The sequence below is a fragment of the Macaca nemestrina genome, chromosome 11 (genome assembly GCF_043159975.1).
Source record: "Macaca nemestrina isolate mMacNem1 chromosome 11, mMacNem.hap1, whole genome shotgun sequence".
In the NCBI taxonomy this organism is placed as follows: Eukaryota; Metazoa; Chordata; class Mammalia; order Primates; family Cercopithecidae; genus Macaca; species Macaca nemestrina.
Genome location: NC_092135.1, coordinates 59128175 through 59150196, shown reverse-complemented (window position 1 = coordinate 59150196; position 22022 = coordinate 59128175). Strand labels below are relative to the sequence as shown.

Sequence of the window (22022 nt, the reverse complement as noted above, 5' to 3'; positions counted from 1 at the left end):
AATCTAAAATTTCTATCAAGCTTACGATTAATTTTTCCTATTGGAAAGAGAAAATGTAATATGATGAGTTAGTTTGCATAGGAAAAGAAAAATGAAAAGAAACACATTTACTTGCAGCAGGCAACCATAAAAGTACTCACTGTTCCTGACTGTGGCATAGCAAACACATCAATCACTCTGACGGTATAATCATCAACAAATTCTCCAAGCATCAAACCCATAACTTCCATTGGAACTCCAGCACGGCCATGTTTTAACATCTGTAGAAAGGAAGAGATGGGGATACAAGCAAAGTTTGTTAAGGTCTCTGGTTCCTCTTTATAAAACAAAAACCAAATTTTGTTTCAGCGAAAATAAAAAACTCTTTTTATAAATGTAGCTAAAACAATAGCTTATTTATGTCTGAGAGGATTAAGGTGACAAATACTCCAAAGCAAATACTCCAAATGAAAGCAAAAGAGTTCTCTAAAGCAAGTAACTACATTCACTACTTACTTTTAACAGTGCCAGGGAAGAGATATAGACTTGTTCTGCTGTGTCCACTGCAGGAGCATCTGTAGGTGGCCCCTAGAAACAAATACATCAATTATTACAAACACACACAGAGAGTTTATGAGTTTAAAATTCAAGTTACACGTGGTATAAACTTGATATTTTTTAAATAGTTTTGAAAAACATGTCAAGTACCCTTTTATTTGGCTACGACACAATCAAAACACATTTGCAAATATCAAACCTGTAGAAAACAGGTAAAACTTAATACTAAGCCAAAGGTCTAATGGACACAAAGTTTAAGTCTTTCGGCAATGCCAATCTACCTTGGCTACAAAATGGCTATAATTTACCAATCAGCCACGTTTGTTACCACAGTGTGTATATGTGAAATGCTGTTGGACTAGCACAATTAACTAAAGCATCAACATCAAACAGCAAATTCTCTGAGCTTCTTGATTTTCAGCTAAAGACAGCATGTATTAATAGATTAAGGCTATGGGATTCCTCTGCAAATTCATCGCTACAGTGGAGGAGAAGGGGAAAGAAGACTTCTAATCCCTGGGTGAAAGAGCTGTGAACAACATCCTCTGCACGTCACCTAATGAAGCTGTTCCCCTCCCCCTATACAACAACAAATTTAACACAATTGCCCCAGGTGTGAACAAACCAGTTGAGACAGGTATAGCTGACGTGAAAATACTTCCAAAATCCTAACCACTATCTTTAAAACAAGTATTACTACCAATCTTATTACAGGCTAAGGAAGACACTATGTTTCTCCTCTAAGGATTCTATCTTCTTCCTGAAAGGAAGCAAACTTCTCTTGACTATAACATTCAGCTGCACAAGGTAACTGACATATAGTTCTTACCCTCAAGAGGCCTACAGTCTTATAAATGTGATTCTGCCCCACAATTAGTGCACATAGAAAGCTTCTTGTTTTTTAATATTGAACAATCTAGGAAATTAAAAGGAGATATGACATAATTGCCAGGTCCTGTTTTGCTTAAAGTTCCCTTTCCCTGACAGTAACCCTATTACAAATTAGGTAAACAACATGTTACCTTATCCAAATTGTAAGCTATGTTCTCTCTCCCATTTACACTTTTACATACTGAAAGTAAACAATCGCTTTACATTCCATACTTATAGGTCTATGTGTACCTCGTGCTTTTGTGTGTGTGTGTGTGTGTGTTAAATTCTACTACTTTATATTGTTTCAAAAGTTCATAATATTTACTGGAAGCATTAAGTATAAAAGGTTCTAGAATGAGTTTTCTCTAAATAAAATAATTTTGTTTTTTTATTTACTTCTGTTCAAAGTGGTGGAAAAAATCAAGTCCCTCAAATTTAATTTTCATCATAAATGCCAGGCAATAAAGTTGGAAACTGACCAAATTCTTCATCTATTATCACCTAATGCAGTTTTATTGCTTATTTTTCAAATAGCTAAGATCTCCTTCAGAATGAAATCTCTGCTAAAGTAAAGTAATATCAGGCCAAAGCATCTTGCTGAAGTCATCATACAAACCTAATTTTAGTGGTATAATAATTTTACTCATTTCACTTAGAAAGTTAAGAAAGATTAACGAAAAGGTGAGGACAACAATAAATTAGTTGTGATGAGAGGTTTAGGGGAAGTAGTAGTAGCCTTAAAAGGTTAGGATAATAGTAAGATTTCAGTTAAACAGAAGGAATTGATTCTTGTGATCTACTGCATAGCCTGGTGACTATAGTTAATAATAATGTATATTTCAAAATAGTTAAAAGATGACTTCAAATGTTCTCAGCACAAAGAAATGATAAATATTGAGGTGATGGATATGTTAGCCTTATGTGATCATTCCACAACATACATATTTATCAAAACATTACCCCTACCAATATATATAATTATTTGCCAATTTAAAATAAAATAAAACTAGAAAAATAGGTTAACGAACACTGTATTCATAAAATTATTCCTAGATCCAGAGCAACCTTATACATTGCATATGGAGAAAGAAGTTAAACTGGTATCTTGACTGTAGCTTTAATACAGCCTTTCTCAACTTGCCCGAAAATATTTTTTTTTTTTTTAGAAAAAAAGGGAAATAAAACATCACACCATCACCAAAATGCGTTACTGACAGAATCCAGAAACTATTTCTGCCACCAAAGAAGGAAGAAACACTATTTCGTTTAATATTATATATATAACCAGTACCTAGAAAAGTACCTCGGCCGTAGTAAGAACTTAAGTACTGATTGAAAGAATGAATGAATAAATTAAGGTGCTACTGCAAGCCAATGGAACAGAAAAGAGAAATACCAGCTAGTTACCTTGAGAGACAGGAAGCAAGCCATATGTCAGTGGCCTTTCTTCTAATTCAGAAACATACTAACTCACAATGGATTTTCTTCTGATTCAGAAACATAGTAAACAAGAAAGCCATGTACTAAGAGAAGACTATGCAGCTGTTTATTGTATGAGTGCTGTTTTATTTTTGTTTTTTTTAGACAGAGTCTCGCTCTGTCGCCCAGGCTGGAGTGCAATGGCGCAATCTCGGCTCACTGCAACTACCGCCTCCGGGGTTCCAGCATCTCTCCTGTCTCAGCCTCCTGAGGCGCTGGGATTACAAGGGGCACGTCGCCATGCCCAGCAAATTTTTTGTATTTTAGTAGGGACGGGGTTTCACCGTGTTGCCCAGGCTGGTCTTGAACTCCTGAGCTCAGGCAATCCACCCACCTTAGTCTCCCAAAGTGCGAGCATTACAGGCGTGAGCCACCGCACCCAGCCATGAGTGCTGTTTTTAAAACAGCAGCCAGTGATACTTACTGCTGCCCCTTTCACTACTGTTGGCAAGAACTAGATAAAGGTTGGTAGCGGTGAAATGATGCCAGAGAGAGAGAGAAATCACATATAATACACTGTCAATGGGACAGATACTAAAGACCTTGGCTAGCAGTGACTAAGGCTGTTGTTTTCCTACATGCTCACCTGTTCAGAATAGCAAAAACCAGGCAACAGAAGAAAACCCCATTAAAGACTCAAAACTAAGCTCAGAGAAGTACGTAAGAACATGAACAGCTGATATGGGGGGAGGGGAGCCAGGGCAGGGCTGGGTAGAGGAGGGTGTGGCCCCTGGCTAGGGCACCACCACCAGGCTTGCACCCATGGACCTAGGTGAAGACAGGCATTTTTGTTTTCCTGCCCAAATGTTGCATTTCCAAGACCACCCTGGCCTGCCACTCCCCCATCCTGTGTCTATTAAAACTCCAAGACCCAAGCAGTCAAAGACACAAGTGGCTGGACGTTGAGAGGAACAGAACACATCAGCAGAAGAAGACACCGGTGGCTGAACATGAGAGAGGAGCACATCAGCAGAGGAACACACGGATGGCTGGATGTGGAGAGAAACCACCGGGTAGGAGCAAACCAGCATGCAAGCAGGCCATCAACCAGCAGAATGAAGCAGAGTTGGCCAAGGCAGTCAGAGGACAGCGGCTTGACTCCAGGTGAAAACCATCTCCCTCTGGCTCCCCCATCTGCTGAGCGCTACTTCCGCTCAGTAAAACCTTGCATTCATTCTCCAAGCCCACATGTGATCGGATTCTTCCAGTACACCAAGGCAAGAATTCCCAGATACAGAAAGGCCTCTGTCCTTGCAGTAAGGCAGGGGGTCTAATTGAGCTGTCTAACACAAGCCACCTATGGATGGCTAAACTAAAAGAGCACCCTGTAACACACACCCACTGGGGCTTCAGCTGTAAATATTCAATCCTAGACACTGCTGGGGGTCAGAGCCCCACAGCCTGCCTGTCTGTATGCTCCCCTAGAGGTGTGAGCAGTGGTGCACTGAAGAAGCGAGCCACATCCCAATTGAATGCCCTGTGAAGGGGACAAGGGAACTTTTCCCGTTTCACAGCTACAGATCAAAGATGACCCAATTAGCTCCCAAGATGAGAAAAATGTGGGGCTGTGGACCATCTAACTACATTATCTTTTGGCAAACACTCCTGGGGGGCAGTATTCTGGTGATTCAAAAAGAAAAGTCACCTAAATATAGGAATCGTGAACAAAATTTTAGAAAACTATTTGACATCAGTAAAATAGAAGTTCCTTATCTTTGAAACGGAAAGCTGAAGGACAGAACAAGATAAAAAGATGAAAAATAATTAAGAATTAAAATCACACTAAGAGAAACAAGGGTAAAAGCATTATAACAAATTTAATTCAGTTATATACAATATAAATGTCTAGATGTCCCAAAATGTACAGTAAAAAGTTAGAGATGAAAACTTTTAGAAATACAATAAAATTAGGGCAGCAGTCCCCAACCTTTTGGTGCAGGGACTGGTTTCATGGAAGACCACTTTTCGAGTTTTGGGTTGGGAAGGATGGTTTTGAAATGAAACTGTTCCACCTCAGATCATCCGGCATTATAGATGGAGCACGCAACCTAGATCCCTCACATGGGTGTTCAAAATAGGGTTTGTGCTCCTATGAGAATCTAAAGCCGCCACTAATCTGACCGGAGGTGGAGCTCAGGCAGTAATGCTCACTTGCCTGCCGCTCACCTCTTTCTGTGTGGCCCGGTTTCTATGGTCACAGACTCATATGGGGACACCTGAATTACAGGACAGACAAGAACTCTAAGCTAAAAAAAACAGTTGTTTCTAAGGATAAAATAAACAGAAACAACAAGCAAAGGCAAAGCTGAAGAAAACTTTCTTGAATTAAAAAAAAAAAAGTTCACTTTTGGGACCGTCATATGTGAGGCAATAAGCAATGAAAGAAAAACTGTATCTTGAAAAATCTTAGCTAAATCTCAATTACTTTAAGTAAAATGTCTAAAACCATATGAGTAGAGAAACCAAACAGCCTGCTGGGAAAAAAATGCAACACAGGTTGACTTTGGATTTATTTGCAACATTAGATGGCAGAAAACAATGAAGCAAATCTTCAAAGTTTTAGGTAAAAAACTGAAAGTAAGAATTTTATATTCAATTTTTTAAAAACATCCAAAGGCCCACAAATATATTACTAAATATATAAGGGCTCAGAAAATAGGATTTCATGTATCTTCCCTGAAAGAGCTTCTTGAGTAAAAGATCCACTTGAGCATCCCATTCCTCAAATAAAAATTAAAGGCTAAAAAATGGAAGAGTCATCATATAAAGAAATCTGTTACAACCAGTGAATGCAGTTAAAAAGATACAGATACAAATAATGTAATCAGGATCCAAACTCCCCATTATCCAGGTAACTATACAGGCAGGAGGGAGAAATGAAGTACACAATATGCTCTATCTTATATAATAGGAGAAAATACAGATGTAAGTGTTGACTTTTATTATTCTAGAAACATAAATTAGTTTTTTGAACAACTTCAACCACTGTAAAAATTAAAAAGCATGTAATCCCAGCTACTCAGGAGACTGAGTGGGAGGATGGCTAAAACCCAAAAGGCTGAGGCTGCAGTGAGCCATAGTTGACCACTGCACTCCAGCCTGGGCAACTGAGTGAGACCCTGTCTCGAAAAAATTTTTAAACTAAAATTAAAAAGCTATGTACACATTAGTAAGTCACTGGGGAAGAAAAACCAAACACAATACTGACAGTAAAACAACAGAAGGAAATCAAGAAAGAAGAAAAACAAAAATACCAAGCAACATAAGGTAAGATCAAACATATTGGTTATGAAAACATATAAATGGATTAAAGTCCCTTGTTAAAAGATAAAAGCCTCTCATAATAGGTTTAAAATGGAAATTCATGTGTATGCTGCTTACAAGTAACAATTAAAACAAAAAGACTGAGCAAAATTTGTCAATGAGATACCAACATTTTTTGTTTAAAAGAAGCCACAATAGCTACCAGTTCATTCACCTTACCTTTCTTCAGTGGTATATTACATTAATATTTCCCACTATTAAATCATCTTTGTACTGCTAGATTAATTGTTCATGTTTTCTTTACTATTTGTTCATTGATTTTTTTTTTCTCATAAGTGAGATTGCTCTGGCATTTTTTGTGTGTGAAAATTGCCAGGTTTTGATATCATTATATTAGTTACAAAACAAACTGAAAAATTTACAAGTTTCCCAATTACAAAGTTTTCCATTTTCTATGTTCCAATAAAATGTATGTGAATAAAAAATCTATCCATGTTTTTCAATTTTGGAAGTGTTCATTATTAAAACATTTGGCTTTGAGGCTGTTCTGTGGCTAAGTGTTATAACCTTTTCAGTTGTATTGATAAATTCAGGTTATCTATATCTTGAGGCCAGATGAACTATTATAGTGTTGCAGAAAGCTTCATTTCATTTAGATTTCAAAGTTATCACCATAGAATTGAACATATTCTATTTTAATTTTTCATTTTTTCTTAGTACTGGAAGCATTTAAAACTAAATTTCCTTCCCTATATCATGTTATACCACCACCCAGATGGATTAAAGAGTTACATGTTTTTTTAAAAAATTAAAGTGTAACAAATGCTATGCCAAAAATATTGGTGAATGTCTATTTGATCTGGGTGAAGAAGCACATTTTAGGTACAAACCCAACTGAACAAATAAAGGAACATAAAATTGCCAACATAATCTAAATTTCTAAATACTTAAAGAATTTAAAACAAAACACCCTGAAAAAATAGTTTTCCCATTTATGACTAAAAGTCAGTACACAAGCAAATTAAAAATACTAAAACCATAATGGAAACATGGGCAAAGAATAATAAAGAGACTAATTACATCAGAAAACGTGATGAAATAAATATGAAGGCCAGGCGCCGTGGCTCATGCCTATAATCCTAGCATTTTGGGAGGCCAAGGCGGGTGGATCATGAGGTCAGGAGATGGAGACCATCATGGCTAACATGGTGGAACCCTGTCTCTACTAAAAATACAAAAAATTAGCCAGGCATGGTGGCATGTACTTGTAATCCCAACTACTCAGGAGCGTGAGGCAGGAGAATCGCTTGAACCCAGGAGGCAGAGGTTGCAGTGAGCTGAGATCACACCACTGCACTCCAGCCTGGGTGACAGAGTGAGACTCTGAGGGAGTGGAGGGGAAGGGGAGGCGGGGGAGGGGAGGGGAGAAATATGAAAAATGTTCAAGCTCCCTAGTTGATCTTCTTTAATTAAAGAAGTGCCAATTAACACATTAAGATATTGTGGGGGTTTGTTTGTCTACCAAACAAGCTTTACAAAGCCCAATTTTAGAAAAGGTATAATAAAAGAAATACTATCAGCATTGTTGATGGGAATGTAAAATGGGATAGTCTATCAGAAAAGCAACTGGGCAAGGTATATCGAGAGCCTTTCAACTGCACGAACTTTTTGACCTACTTTTTCACTCCTAGACATTATTTAAGTAAATAAGCAGAGATGTTTGCAGAAACCAGTGTTCATGATAGTTCTTTTAATAAGGCAAATAAACCTAGGAACTTAACCTATAATTAAAGAATATTGTTGAAAGTCTCCTTCTCTGAGATATCTGATGACTCTAGCCATTTTAACCAGTAATATAACCTTAAGTTAAAAGAACTCTAACCTACTCCTACACTGAATATTTTAATTTACAATCTTGAAGGAACCCTCCTCTAACTTGAAAAAGGTGATGTTATAGACAGAAGAGAACCTCATACACTGTTGGTGGGAACACAAGTGGAGATGGCCATAATGGAAACAGTATGGAAGTTCACCAAAAAATTAAAGCAGAACTACCATATGACCAGCAATTCCTCTTTTGGATACCCAAAGGAAATGAAATCAACACCATACAAAGATATCTGCAGTCTCTTGCTCACTGCAGCATTACTCAGAATAGCCAGGATGTGGAAACAATCTAAGTGTCTGTCAATGGACGAATTGATAAAGAACCTGTGATGCGCACACACACACACACACACACACACACACACACACACACACAAACACATATACACACATACACACACAAATGGAATATTATTCAACCATAAAAGAAAACCCTGCCATTTGTGACAGCATGGGTGAACCTGAAAAGCATTGTGCTAAATGAAATAAGCAAGACCGAGAAAAACACATACTTCATGTATACGTGCAATCTAAAAAAGTTGAACTCATAGAAACTGAGAGTAGAATGGTGGTTACCATTAGCCAGGGGTGTGGGGAAAAGGGAGATGTGGGTTGAAGGGTACAAACTTCATTATAAGATGAATAAATTCAGAGGATCGAATGAAGTGACACATGTAAACTAACTTGATTGTGATAATCACATCATTAAATACATGTATATCAAATCACCACATTGTATACCTTAAGATCATATAATTTTGTCAATTATACCTCAACAAACCTGGGGAGGAAAAAAAAAAAAAAGCTAAGAGAAAGGAGCCTGGCTACCAAGTACATTCACATGGAGGCAGATTTCTCTCCTTTCTTGGAGGCTACAAAAACAAGAGGTAAATTACAGATTAACCCATGCAACAACCAGCTAGGCTTATGTTTACACATGCAAAGTATTTTAGGCACTGAAGGATACAGCTTTTTTGGGGCAAGTCTTGGCTCTTTAGAGATTCCACTTCAGAGAGTTCTTCACTCTCAAAATCTGAGCTACCCAGGACAGGAATGTGACTTCAAATCATGCATGATATCTAGGAAATGTTGAAAAGAACTTGATAAAGTCTGGGAAACAGAAGACCCAAGGTACAAAACACCTCTCTTTAAAATCTGAAAAGCTGTCAGATAGACAAAGTTTAGACTAACAGTTCTCAAAGTGTAGTCTCTGAACCCTTCACAGTCAGCATCGCCTGTGAACTGGTTAGCAATGCACATTCTTACTGAATCAGAAACTCTGGAGGCAGAGCCCAGACATGTGGGTTTTTAAAAAGCCCTCCAGGTGATTATGATGCTAAAGTGTGTGAACTACTGATTCAGACTACATTTTATGCAGAACTATGAGCTAATTGGAAGAAGCTATAGGACAGTGAATTTGGGTTCAATTTAAGAAAAATTTTGGGCCAGGCATGGTGGCTCACACCTGTAATCCCAGCACTTTGGGAGGCCAAGGCGGGCGGATCACAAAGTCAGGAGATGGAGACCATCCTGGCTAACACGGTGAAACCTCGTCTCTACTAAAAATACAAAAAAATTAGCCGGGCGTGGTGGCAGGCGCCTGTAGTCCTAGCTACTCGGGAGGCTGAGGCAGGAGAATGGCAGGAACCTGGGAGGCGGAGCTTGCAGTTAGCTGAGATCGCGCCACTGCACTCCAGCCTGGGCAACAGAGCAAGACTCCGTCTCAAAAAAAAAAACCCCGCCCCCCCCCCCACACACAAATTTTGTATTGGTCCAAACTATCTAAAGAAGAGTTTAAGTTAATAAGCTACCCATATATTTGGAGTTAATCAAACACAGGTGTTCAAATTGGTAAAAGGATTACAGAAAAAGCTTACACATTCAATGACTGATTAAATCAGATGATTTTTTTGGGAGGCCGAGGGGGGCGCAGATCATGAGGTCAGGAGATCGAGACTATCCTGGCCAACATGGTGAAACCCTGTCTCTACTAAAAATACAAAAATTAGCTGGGTGTGGTGGTACATGCCTGTAACCCCACCTACTTGGGAGGTTGAGGCACGAGAATCACTTGAACCCAGGAGGCAGAGGTTGCAGTGAGCTGAGATCGTGCCACTGCACTACAGCCTGGTGACAGAGAGAGACGCCATCTCAAAAAAAAAAAAATTACATGATTTTTAAAGGTTCCTTCCTAATTTACTATGATCACATTCTTTCCCAAGGGAGAAATCTCAAATTCAAGGCCTTCAAAATTCAAACTCAACCATGTTTCTCTACAAACTAACTTGCCAACTTATTCTAATTAATACATTGAGTCTCAAACTATGAATCTAGGCAAAATTTTTGTTGACTTTCTCCTTCAGTCCTTATATTCAATATATCACCAAGTTTCATCAATTATTTGTTATTCTGCAGTGTGGGCAGAGATTTTTTAAATATTCATTTTTGAGAAATGAGTGGCAAGAAAATAACATCCAAAGAGTTCACTCCTAGGCAAGTAAGTTTGGAATATACTGTGTATCCACCCTAACCCCCAAAATTTGTTGTATATTAGAATAGGGCTGGGCACAGTAGCTCACTCTTGTAATCCCAGCACTTTGGGAGGCTAAGGCGAGCGGATCACCTGAGGTCAGGAGTTCGAAACCAGCCTGGCCAACATGGTGAAACCCCACCTCTACTGAAAATACAAAAATTAGCCAGGCATGGTGGCAGGTGCCTGTAATCCCAGCCACTCAGAGGTTGAGGCAGGAGAATCGCTTGAACACAGGAGGCAGAGGTTGCAGTGAGCCAAAATCATGCCACTGCACTCCAGCCTTGGTGACAGAGCGGGTGAAAAAAACAAAAAACAAAAAACAATATGAAAGGCTCAGCCAGGCACAGTGACACATGCCTGTAGTCCCAGCTACTTGGGAGGCTGAGGTGGAGGATCACTTGAGCCCAGGTCAAGGCTGCAGTGAGCCATGATCTCACCACTGCACTCCAGTCTGGGACACAGTGAGGCCTTGTCTCAAAAAAAAAAAAAAAAAATATATATATATATATATACACACACACACATATATATATACACACACACACACACATATATATATATGTTACAGGGTGTAATAAAAGCTGTTTATCTTTGTTTAACCTTAAGTTTTCTAAATCATTCCATGAGCCACATAGTCCTATCAGAGAAAATCTGGAATTTTTCAGGCTCTGGAAAAACACACCTTTTTTTTTTTTTTTCAAATGTGTGATAGATACCAATCCCAAACTACAAATAATACTTGTGCTGCCACAAACTGCGTGGTTAAACAAAAGCTTCGAGAAGCTTGTGAGGTAGTCAAAATATGCATCAACATATACCACAAGGCTTAAAAGTATTATAATCAGAGCTAAAATGCAACTTCTGACACTAGTAATATACTTTCCAGTAGAGTACGCCATCCCATTTTCAGATGCCCCAATCTACTTTTATTCTGGGAGCTTAGTTCACTTTCATTGTTTATAATTTTAGAAGTTTCTGCCTCCTGGAGCCATTTCCTATTAAAGAAAATGGAAAGAAAACTTGAGATGTCCTTCCTATTCAAAAGTAGTTAGTATGCTCACTGAGAACAGGGAACACTTCAGTGTCTCCCCATATTTCCTGAAGTCTAGATGGGCACAGTGGGCTATAGAGAGCAAAATGCACTATACACTGTATAGATACTAATATAAAAATTAATATGCTTTTTTCCAAGTCCAATTAAAAAAAAGTCTTTGCCCTAAAAAAATAACTTTTTATTAAAAGCTATGGGAAATTTAAGTCACACAAAGCATTTGAGACTTTTTAAAAGTCACGGCATACAAATGATAGAAAAATAAAAAGCAGGCAAGCACAGTTCTCAAATATATTACCAGTCCAAAGAATTAAATTATGGATGCATATATATAAGAATATAAAATTACATTCTTAGTATTAATGTATTTTAAAGAACTGAGTAGGGCCAGGCACGGTGGCTTACACCTATAATCCCAAAATTTGTTGTATATTAGAATAGGGCTGGGCGCAGTAGCTCACACCTACAATCCCAGCACTTTGGGAGGCCAAGGCTGGAGGATCACTTGAGCCCAGCAGCTGAAGACCACCCTGGGAAACATAGTAAGACAGCATCTCCACAAAATTTTTTTTAAAGATTAGCCAGGCATGGTGGTGTGTGCCTGTATTCCCAGCTACTCAGAAGGTTAAGGTGGAAAGATTATTTCAGGTCAGGAGGTTGGGGCTGTAGCGAGCTGTGATTGTGTCACTGGACATTCCAGCCTGGGCAACACAACAAGGCCCTGTCTTCAGAAAAAGAACTGAATAAACAACAAAAATAAGACACTAATTCCTTGTAGAAACAGAAGTCTCAAATATGAAGGATTTTCAAGATACTTCATGTGCTAGATGGCTATGCCCTGAGCAAATATAGATATTGAGGTATGACTCTATTTTTTTTTTTTTTTTTTTTTTTTTTTTTGAGACTGAGTCTCACCCTCTCGCCCAGGCTGGAGTGCAATGGCACAATTTTGGCTCACTGCAACCTCTGCCTCCCGGATTCAAGTGACTCTTCTGCCTCATCCTCCCAAGTAGCTGGGATTACAGACACGTGCCACCAAGCCCGGCTAATTTTTGGTATCTTTAGTAGACATGGGGTCTCATCATGTTGGCCAGACTGGTCTCAAACTCCTGATCTCATGATCTGCCTGCCTCAGCCTCCGAAAGTGTTGGGATTACAGGCATAAACCACTGTGCCTGGCCAGACTCTGTTTTAAATATGAAAAAACTTAAGGGGAAAAACGTATGAGTCAAGAGTTTCAGTGAGGGGAAATGTCGAGTAGGAGTGGTCAGGTTAATGAGGTTGTAACAGGCAGAGACACAAAGTTTCAGGATTGGAAGGAGCTACCTAGTGGAAAGGAGACAGCGCATGGTTTTTATCCCTCACCCACAAGTAAGTTTCCAAGTCCCTCTACCCCAACGCTTATGTCTCATATTTCCAATCCTAGACTTCAATGAAAAACTAAAGATTTCACAAGTAGAAACTGTTAACATGTTTTCTCAAGTTAGACTTAAGTTGTAACTATTGCATTGTTAGTTTATATTTACATTCAACTAAAATGGACTAAGTGATCACATGAGGACAAATTATACATGTCTTATTTATAGGACTAAAAAAGACCAGAATAAATTTACAGAGTATCAATCCTTCAATCATCTTTTATTTACTGAGAAATTATTATGTTTAAGAAAGTCGGCCGGGCGCGGTGGCTCAAGCCTGTAATCCCAGCACTTTGGGAGGCCGAGACGGGCGGATCACGAGGTCAGAAGATCGAGACCATCCTGGTTAACACGGTGAAACCTCGTCTCTACTAAAAAAAATACAAAAACCTAGCCGGGCGAGGTGGTGGGCGCCTGTAGTCCCAGCTACTCAGGAGGCTGAGGCAGGAGAATGGCGTAAACCCGGGAGGCGGAGCTTGCAGTGAGCTGAGATCCGGCCACTGCACTCCAGCCTGGGCGACAGAGCGAGACTCCGTCTCAAAAAAAAAAAAAAAAAAAAAAAAAAAAAAAAAAAATTCAGTGAAATGCTAGGTAAAGTGAGGTTAAAAAAATTATGTAATGATATAAACCAAATGAAAACCTGGCCTCCAAATACTTTTTGAATTTTTAAAATTGGCTTAGGCTGCTACTACTATAAAAAACAGTAATGGAAAAAAAAGTCTTTTTTCTGGTGCTTAATCAAGAGCATAGTTCTAAAATTATCAGCTTATGTAGTATGTGAACTATTCAAGTTAACTTTGTTGACCTTATAACAACTATTTCACCACCGTTTAAAAAAAAAAGAACAGAAGTCATTTATTGGAGATTGAATGTGATGTAACTTAAACTTCAAGGTCACTTAATAATAACTATTAGAATAAACCAAGGCACCAGTATAACTAAAGAGGTACTTAAGCTATATAAATAGTCTGTCTTTCACACAATGCCACTATAAAATAAGCACACACATCACTGACAATAGAAAAGTAAATAAGAAACATCTGAACATTCTGCAACTTCACAGTCTGCTGCTAAAACTTAAATGAATGTTACCACTTGAAACTTGGAATATGATTTATAGTTACATACTTCTGTAAAAAATATGAAACTAAAATGCACATCTCCCTTGTAAAAATAAGGAATTGAAATAATTACTTTTGCTATATAAATCCTCAATACTAAATTCCTATAAGCAACTTTGAAATCACTTAAGTAATTCTGACTCTTGAAAATAAGTTTGTTATAAAAAGGGGGAAAATTCACACCTTTAAATAGACTAAAACTGTAAGTCAGTGATCTAACAGTACTGTAGGGTAAAGAGCTGAGCACAAGCAGTGTAATCAGCCTTTATTCATTCATGAAAATCTAAGCAACCAGTGATATAAAACCTGTTATTAATTCCGCAAAGGCAAATAAACCTCAGTACAATGAGTTTTGATCTGCCACATTTAGGAAGACAGATATTATCATCCAGGTTTACAAATTTTAAATGTGGTTAAATTAACTGAGGCATGAGGTGGATTTTTTTTTCCATTTGGAAGACTAAACTCTGATCTAGTATAAAAACCTGTGACTTTTACATGGGTAGCCCTTGTTGACTAAGTGCTAAAAAAAAAAAAAAAAAAAAAGGCATTTGCCATTATAACAGCATAAAAACTAACGCCTCAAAGTGTTACCTACTCAGGCCTTTTAACAAATTTGTTAACACCATTAGTTCTATTACTCCACCTTTCTCTTAGTGTGAACTGGTATCAATTATTTAGCCAATTGTATTATGTTATTAAAATACCTGCTGATTAAACATGAACTAAAGTGTCACTTAAAAGAAATGTAAAATAAATAGCATCACTGAACTGCAACATTCCAAAAATATCTAAAAATATAAATTTATCTCAGGAAATCACATTAAACATTTCAAAAATTTGTAAAAATAAAACAAAAAAAACCAGGAGTTTGAATATTTAAATATTACATATGGCTTATTTTTATAATGGCTATTTAAAAGTACATATTTAGTCCTGTGTTTTAAAATTATTTTTAAAAGTCTGTTAAAATATATGCTTTATAACAAAAAAGAAAATAGGCTTTAGGAACAAATGAAGGTGATTATATGTTTTAAAACAAAACCTAAACATATAATTTATTGAGTTGATGGAAAATAATTCTTAATTTTATGGTACCTAATATAACCCTCAACAAATTTTGTCATAAAATCAAAAATTTTGATGAAACCACTACATTGTTTCCTCAATTAAAAATTCTTTAAAAAAAAAAAAAACAACACAAGTGAATTCAAACACATACAAATAACTACCATTGTATTGTTTATCTCTTACCCAGCAAGGTAAGAAACAACCTTTTAATACTTTAATTTTGTGAGTATTAAACAACTAGTGTGAAAAACAAGCTGCATGTAAACTATTTCTACTGCATGAGCTTCAATGACTAGCTAAGGCAACCTGTTATAGGAGGTGTTAATTGGCAATAGGAGTACAAGTCAGAAGCATGTTCCCCATCGTCCTAACCCAGCAAGGCTAGGTCATTAAAGTGGAAATGAATTCTTTCATGTCGACTTAACCCTTTCAATGCATGATTTCAGCTGTTTGCTTTCAATTAATTTAAAAAACTTGTTACTTTTTAGAGTTAAAAAAAAAAAATGTTCCAAAAAAAAGATTCTTTGGCTGACAGTTCCAATGACTATATTATTCAGAAGAGAAGAACAGAGCAAGTTAATTGCAATGTAATACTGCAATCTCCCCTCAGAAAAACATATAAACTAATTGTATTTGCCTATTTTAACACTGAAAAGAAGATAGAGGAGATAGTGTTTAGAAATAGCTCAGAACAATTTAATCACATAGGGTTTCCATTTACATTTCTGTTTGCGGATCCAACAACTGTCCCATTAATCATCTTAACCTTGGGATAGAGAAGTAGTAATTTTTTATTCCCATAATGTCTATACAAGAATCCTCAATATAAAAGTGTTTTAAAACATAAACGAGTTAATACACCTTTCTAATTATGTTTTATTATTCTGATAAGGTGCATAATCACAGCATAGCCTGATGACTGGTTGCCAAAAAAAGCCCAAATTCCTTTTATGGCATGATCTCAGAGGTTTCCAGATGGTGCATTAATTCTTTAAAAGAAAAAAAGAAAGACAAAAAGAAGGAAAGAAAGAAAGAATGGAAATGTCAAAATAATGATGCATTGCTTTTGAAATGCTACATTTATAAATACTAATATCTCCATATATTTTAAGGATTATAGAAATTTAAAATAAAATGCAATTATATAATATTACAAATATTACAAATAAAAACATACATATACTGCATCTTTCATCTGAGTAATCCTGAAAGTACTGACTTTAGTAAAAACTCAGAATATCAGAGTAAGAATTAAACATTAGAAAACATACCTAACACTATGTACCTTGTATAATACATAAATAAATAAATAATTGCCAACATAACAACAGAGACATAATTTCATCCACTGCTGAAATATACCTAGGTTCTTGAGTAACTTTAACCAATGACATAGTTCTTTATTAAAAATCTGATTAGCAAGAGACAAGAAAACAATGGGAAATATAAAGGTTCAAGGATGTCAAACAATGAGAAGTATACTATATTCCTATACCATACTCTATATCCCTTTCCTACCTCACCCACCTGCTCTCAGATTTTCTAATTATTTAACAAATTCGGTTCCTGCCTCTCTGAAAAGTTTCTTTTCCTAGGCCTACTGAGTTCCTCTAATATAGCACACCTAAGTTTGGTGGCCCTGCAGCCAGTATTTTGAGAATATAAAAACTGCAGCAAGAAACAGGCAGTGGGTGAAGCAATGTACTAGCAGAGGAGAGGGGTACATGACACCATTATCTGGTTATAAGAGACCCCATCAAAGTAACATAGGGGCTGTCAGCCCAGTGCACAATGCCTAACTGATATTTCTTTCCCTTTAAGACCACCCTTGGTACTCACTTTGAAACAATTCTCACCTATTTAAAAAACGTGTGTGTATACTCCATAAATAAATATACCCACTATCAACCCACAAAAACTAAAAACAAAAAGTGTCTATGTGTGTGTGAAATATACCATGAGCACCAATCACTTTAGAGATCTATGAAATCTGTCTCATCAGAATAGGAAATGGCTGTCTCCCACTTTGGGTAACAATCACTATGCTCCATTGCAATGAGAAAGGACCAAGCACAATGCTCAACTACCTTTGTTATAAAAAAGCATCATTCAGCAGCCTGGGCAACATGACGAAACCCAGTCTCTACAAAAAACTACAAATATTAGCCAGGTGTGGTGGCTCAAATCTGTAGTTCTAGCCACTTGGAGGGCTAAGGTGGGAGGATCATTTGAGCCTGGGAGGTGGAGGCTGCAGTGAGCCAAAACTGTGCTGCTGCACTCTAGCCTGGGCAACAGAGTGATACTCTGTCTCCACCAACCCCTCACCACCTGACACACATACAAAAAGGCAGCATCATTCATGGAGACCAGTTCAAACTTCAGAAACCAGAAAATATAAACATTTAAGATTGGCAAAAACATACTGTCTTTTATAACTGGAAAGAGGGGCCCAGAATCAAGCAGAATGTGAATGTCTCATAACAGAACACTGAGGTATCAGAATTGTTTCACAAAAGACTGCAACTGGCTCTAGAGTTCTTATAGTGCCAGTGGCCTTTTTGAAAATACTGTTCAGCTATGGTACTATTTATGTATTTAAATTACAAAATATGTAAAAATAAATAAAAAATAAATTAAGTGGTTATTTTGGGAAGCACCCATAATTCATAATTCATTAACTAGACCATCTTCTAAATTATACTATGCAAAGCCATGTATGAAATGTTACACACAGAGAGACATACAAAGAATCTACGTTTTTATTTATTCACTCAACAACTAGACTTGACAGCCCACGTACTATGTACTAGCTACACACAAGTAGGAAAGTCCTCGCCCTAAAAAGGTTTACAAAGTAGAGGGCAGGGAAGAAAGAGAAGAACCATAACTGCAATATAGAATAAGTACCAAAATAGATGCATAAATAGGGAACAAACACATAAGCGATAGCAATCTATTTGATAAAATCTTCCTTTATGCTAAGAATTAAGGAATATATAGACCTTTTCCAAGTAAGAAAAGCAGCAGGGGGATAAAGGCATTCTGGGAAGATAAAAACGACACATTGAAAGGCACAGAGACATAAAACACATTACCACTCAAAGCTTTTTAAACAATAAAATGGGCTAACTAAAGCATGGATTTCTAATTAGTCAAACATGAGTGAATACTGTTTAAATTTCAGTGGTTGTTTTTCTGAGGATGTGACTTTTCAAATAAGTAGGGTCATCTTTAAAGGAGACATGCTCTTCCTTATCCATACTTTTGGCTTTATGAAAAATATTCAGCACTTAAGAATATAAATCATTTTGGAGTTCCCTGACATGCCTAAGATAAATACGCAGTTATAAGACAATATTTGAAGGATAAGATGATATATTTTCCACACAAAATATTAAGTCTTAAGGACTCAAGATTTCACTATTATGATATAGAGCATCTTTTCAGTTTACAGAATTTGTATAAATGTTACATCTGACTCATAGTCTTAAAGCCAGATTATTTCTCTTTAATATACAGTTCTCAGAACAAAATATTCCTTTAATAAATAATATTATAAACAGCTGATTATCTGACATCCAAGCAATGGACACCAATGGATAAGAAGACACAGAGTTCAAGACTGGGGGATTAGCTGGATCACTGATCAAAGGAGCTGAAGGTTAAGTGGATGCTACAGTGATCAGCTGTTAGAGCCACTAAGCAGCCATAAAAGCTGGGCCCTGGAGGTGTTAACACAGAATACAAATAACCTTTCTGTTTGTGTGTATCTTGCTTTACATTTTTCAAATATAATTACATTTTGCTTTATTTCTCAAATGTTATTTTACCTCATCTAATGAAAGAAGAGAAAGACCAAGAAACAATACAACAAAAAGAAAGCAACATACAGAAGAGAGGGAATCCAAAAAAATGGGTGAATGTGGGCATGAATATCCAAAAAAAAGGAAGAGAAAAAAGACTGGGAAACTGGGTGGCAGATACTATGACATGCACTGGGTATATGATGCTAGATGTGGTCCTAGTCCTTAAAATGTAACATAGGAGACAGAAAATACACAGTATACATAAAAATTAATACTTGATTGTAACCCGGTGTAGTTTATTATTTTAGTGGCAAAATAAAAGGAAAGAGAGTAAGTCTTGGGAATATAATAAAAGCAAGGCCCTATTTCAAAGAGCCTCCTCAGAAAGCAAATAAGCAGTGAATGTAAGCCAGAGGTTCTTAACTGTATTTATAGCTCAGAATTACAAGGAGAGCTTTAAAAATTCTGATACCTGGGCCTACCCTCAGAGATTCTGATTTAATTGCTATGGATTGAGGCTCAGGAATCTTTTCTTATTTAGCTCCCCAAGTTATTCTAAATCAAGGATATAAATAACCAAGTTATTTATATCAAGGTTGAAAACCACTGATATAAACTTACAAAATAAGAATTTCATTATTGTGAGGTTAATGAAATGGCTACAGTTAGTTTGCCCAGCCAGTTGTCTAGGAATTTCAGAGGTCTAGAGCCAATCACCAAATGCATCAAATTCTGAATTACTACAACATTTATTATAATTTCAATTTAGTGAGATACAGAGGTTTACAAATTATCACAGAAATATGAAGTAGAGAGATTTATCAGGCTAGAGACATCATATGCACTAATTGCTGCTCTCCATGAAATATTTTTGGTTACTCTCTCAGGCACGTAATAGGACTGCACTTCCCTGACCTCTTGAGGTCAGGTATGAACATGTGACTCGCTTCAGCCAAGGAAATGTAAGCAGAGTGGCCAGTGTCACCTTCAATCAAAGCTTTTTAAGGAGCCAGTGTTCAACCGTAGTGCTGTGTCAGCTTGAGTCCCACAGTAATGATACCACAGAACAGAGCACCCAGACGACCCATGTAGACATATAGTATGAGTGAAAAAGAAAGCCTTCTGGTTTTAAACCATTGAGATTTGGAGGTTGTTCCTGAAACATAATCAACCTTTCCTAACTAGCACACCACAGAAGACTTCCAGGGGAAAGAGGAGGGTAAGGGATCATTTTTAAGTAGTCTAGAAAGAAAGTAGTAAATACATTAAATACACAATGGGGTTAAAGGGCTTTCCTTTACAGAGAACACCTTACAAAAAGTAATATAATGGATAAGCAGAATAGTATGGGAAACTTGAGGACTTATAGAGTATAACATGGCTAGTTTGAGATATGAGAAGTTCAGAGCAAAAGATGAATGTAGAAAGAGACAAATCATGAGGACAGAAATTCTAGACAGTAGATCAACTCATAAAAGGGCCAAAGGAGCCATTCTGTGATACTACGCTGCAACTTTCTTTCTGCCCTAGTATAAGCTAAGTGATAAGGCCACTTTCACCAGCAACAATGACACACAACCATACAAATCATTTTAGAAAGCTCCCAGATGATCCTGATCACACCCAAAAGGGATAGGTGGCCCTCTCTTTCCCATCCCCTTTTCCCCATCCCCCTTCACTACACTTTGGCCTGAAGACCATAATTTTTATCCTAAACTGAAAATGATTGAGGTCTCATTAAGGATATTTAAACAAATAAATAAAGTAGTAAGTTCCACATTTTAAAAAGAACTATAGAATTTCTGGTGGTGGGAAGATTTACTATGGAAGACTGGACAAAGGAGGGCACAGACAGGATTATAGAAAGGCTGAAATAAGCAGAGGCAATGACGAGAATAAACATTTGAAGCACACTCCACAGTACAATTGGGGGAAATGGAGAAGTACAATAAGATTGCAGGTTTTGCCTTAGGCAGCAGGGTAAATATCAATACCATTAACCAAGATATGGAATACCTTCAGGCCATATCCAAAATCTCCAAAATCTAACTGCTTCTAACCATACCTGCATTACAGCAATCTAGTGATTAACTATAAATGTATTTATGTGAACATGAAATCCACTTATTGTTCATTTTAGTTTGTTTTTACTCTTACTGGAAATGATCTGAGATCTCCTCTCCTTCCTGCTACCTTGATTAATCAAGACACAACATTACAAAGTTCAAAGTTAAGTCAACACAACTATAATAACATTTTATCTGTCTGTCTGCAAATGGTTGGTTAGGCCCTGCCCAAAATGGAATGGTTTAAGACTATTCAAAACCATTACAACAGTCAGTTATTCACTCAGAATTAAACATCATCACATCTAGTTTTAGGACTAGTTAACTTCCTTCTTGGTATAAATTACTGAAGTTCTTCATCCTCAAATAGGATTGCCAGATACATGATACTGAGTTAAATTTGAATTTCAGATAAATAAGTATTTTTATTAAGTACATCCCAGTATTTGGGACACACTTATATTAAAACTAAATGATTACTTATCTGAAATTCAAATTTAACTGGGCATCCAGTATTTTCATTTGCTAAATCTGGCAACACTATCCCCAAGTACTTTCTATTCTAAGTTCCTTACACATTTTATTTGTTCTGCCTAGCTTACTTAAGCCAAAGGTAACTTTATATTACTAAACATACCAACATTTATTTTAAAATGTTATCACATATTTGTCTTTAAATAAGCATACTTTTAAGACTTAAGTACCCTCACCAAATGGACATTCCCAGTTCCCTCTTATGAAAAGAATACAAATTAAATCTATATCTCAATGTTATACATATCGTATTTTTAATCTTGTTGGAAATCAATATCAAGTTTGAAGTATCTTCTCTCTCCAAATGCTAACATAATTATTCATTAACCAACAAATACGTCTTTTACTTCAGGCAAGAAAACATTCACAGTTTAGACCACAC

General features: G+C 36.8%; 1 protein-coding gene and 1 long non-coding RNA gene across 3 annotated transcripts in view; one reads left to right on the top strand and one right to left on the bottom strand.

The window, feature by feature from the left end:
* The window catches only part of LOC139357130 (uncharacterized), a 34823-nt gene extending 32110 nt beyond the window's left edge, over positions 1–2713 (top strand). The window contains exons 4-5 of the long non-coding RNA XR_011609813.1: positions 1252–1344; positions 2577–2713. This is a non-coding gene — a long non-coding RNA (uncharacterized lncRNA). The remainder of the gene's footprint in view (positions 1–1251; positions 1345–2576) is intronic.
* Positions 1–22022, bottom strand: part of LOC105483351 (proteasome 26S subunit, non-ATPase 14) — a 110485-nt gene that overhangs the window by 45543 nt on the left and 42920 nt on the right. For both annotated transcript variants that reach the window (XM_011744193.3, XM_011744192.2), the window contains 2 exons: positions 496–567; positions 141–260 (listed from right to left, as the gene is read on the bottom strand). In XM_011744193.3, the coding sequence (XP_011742495.1) occupies positions 141–260; positions 496–567 (192 nt within the window). The remainder of the gene's footprint in view (positions 1–140; positions 261–495; positions 568–22022) is intronic.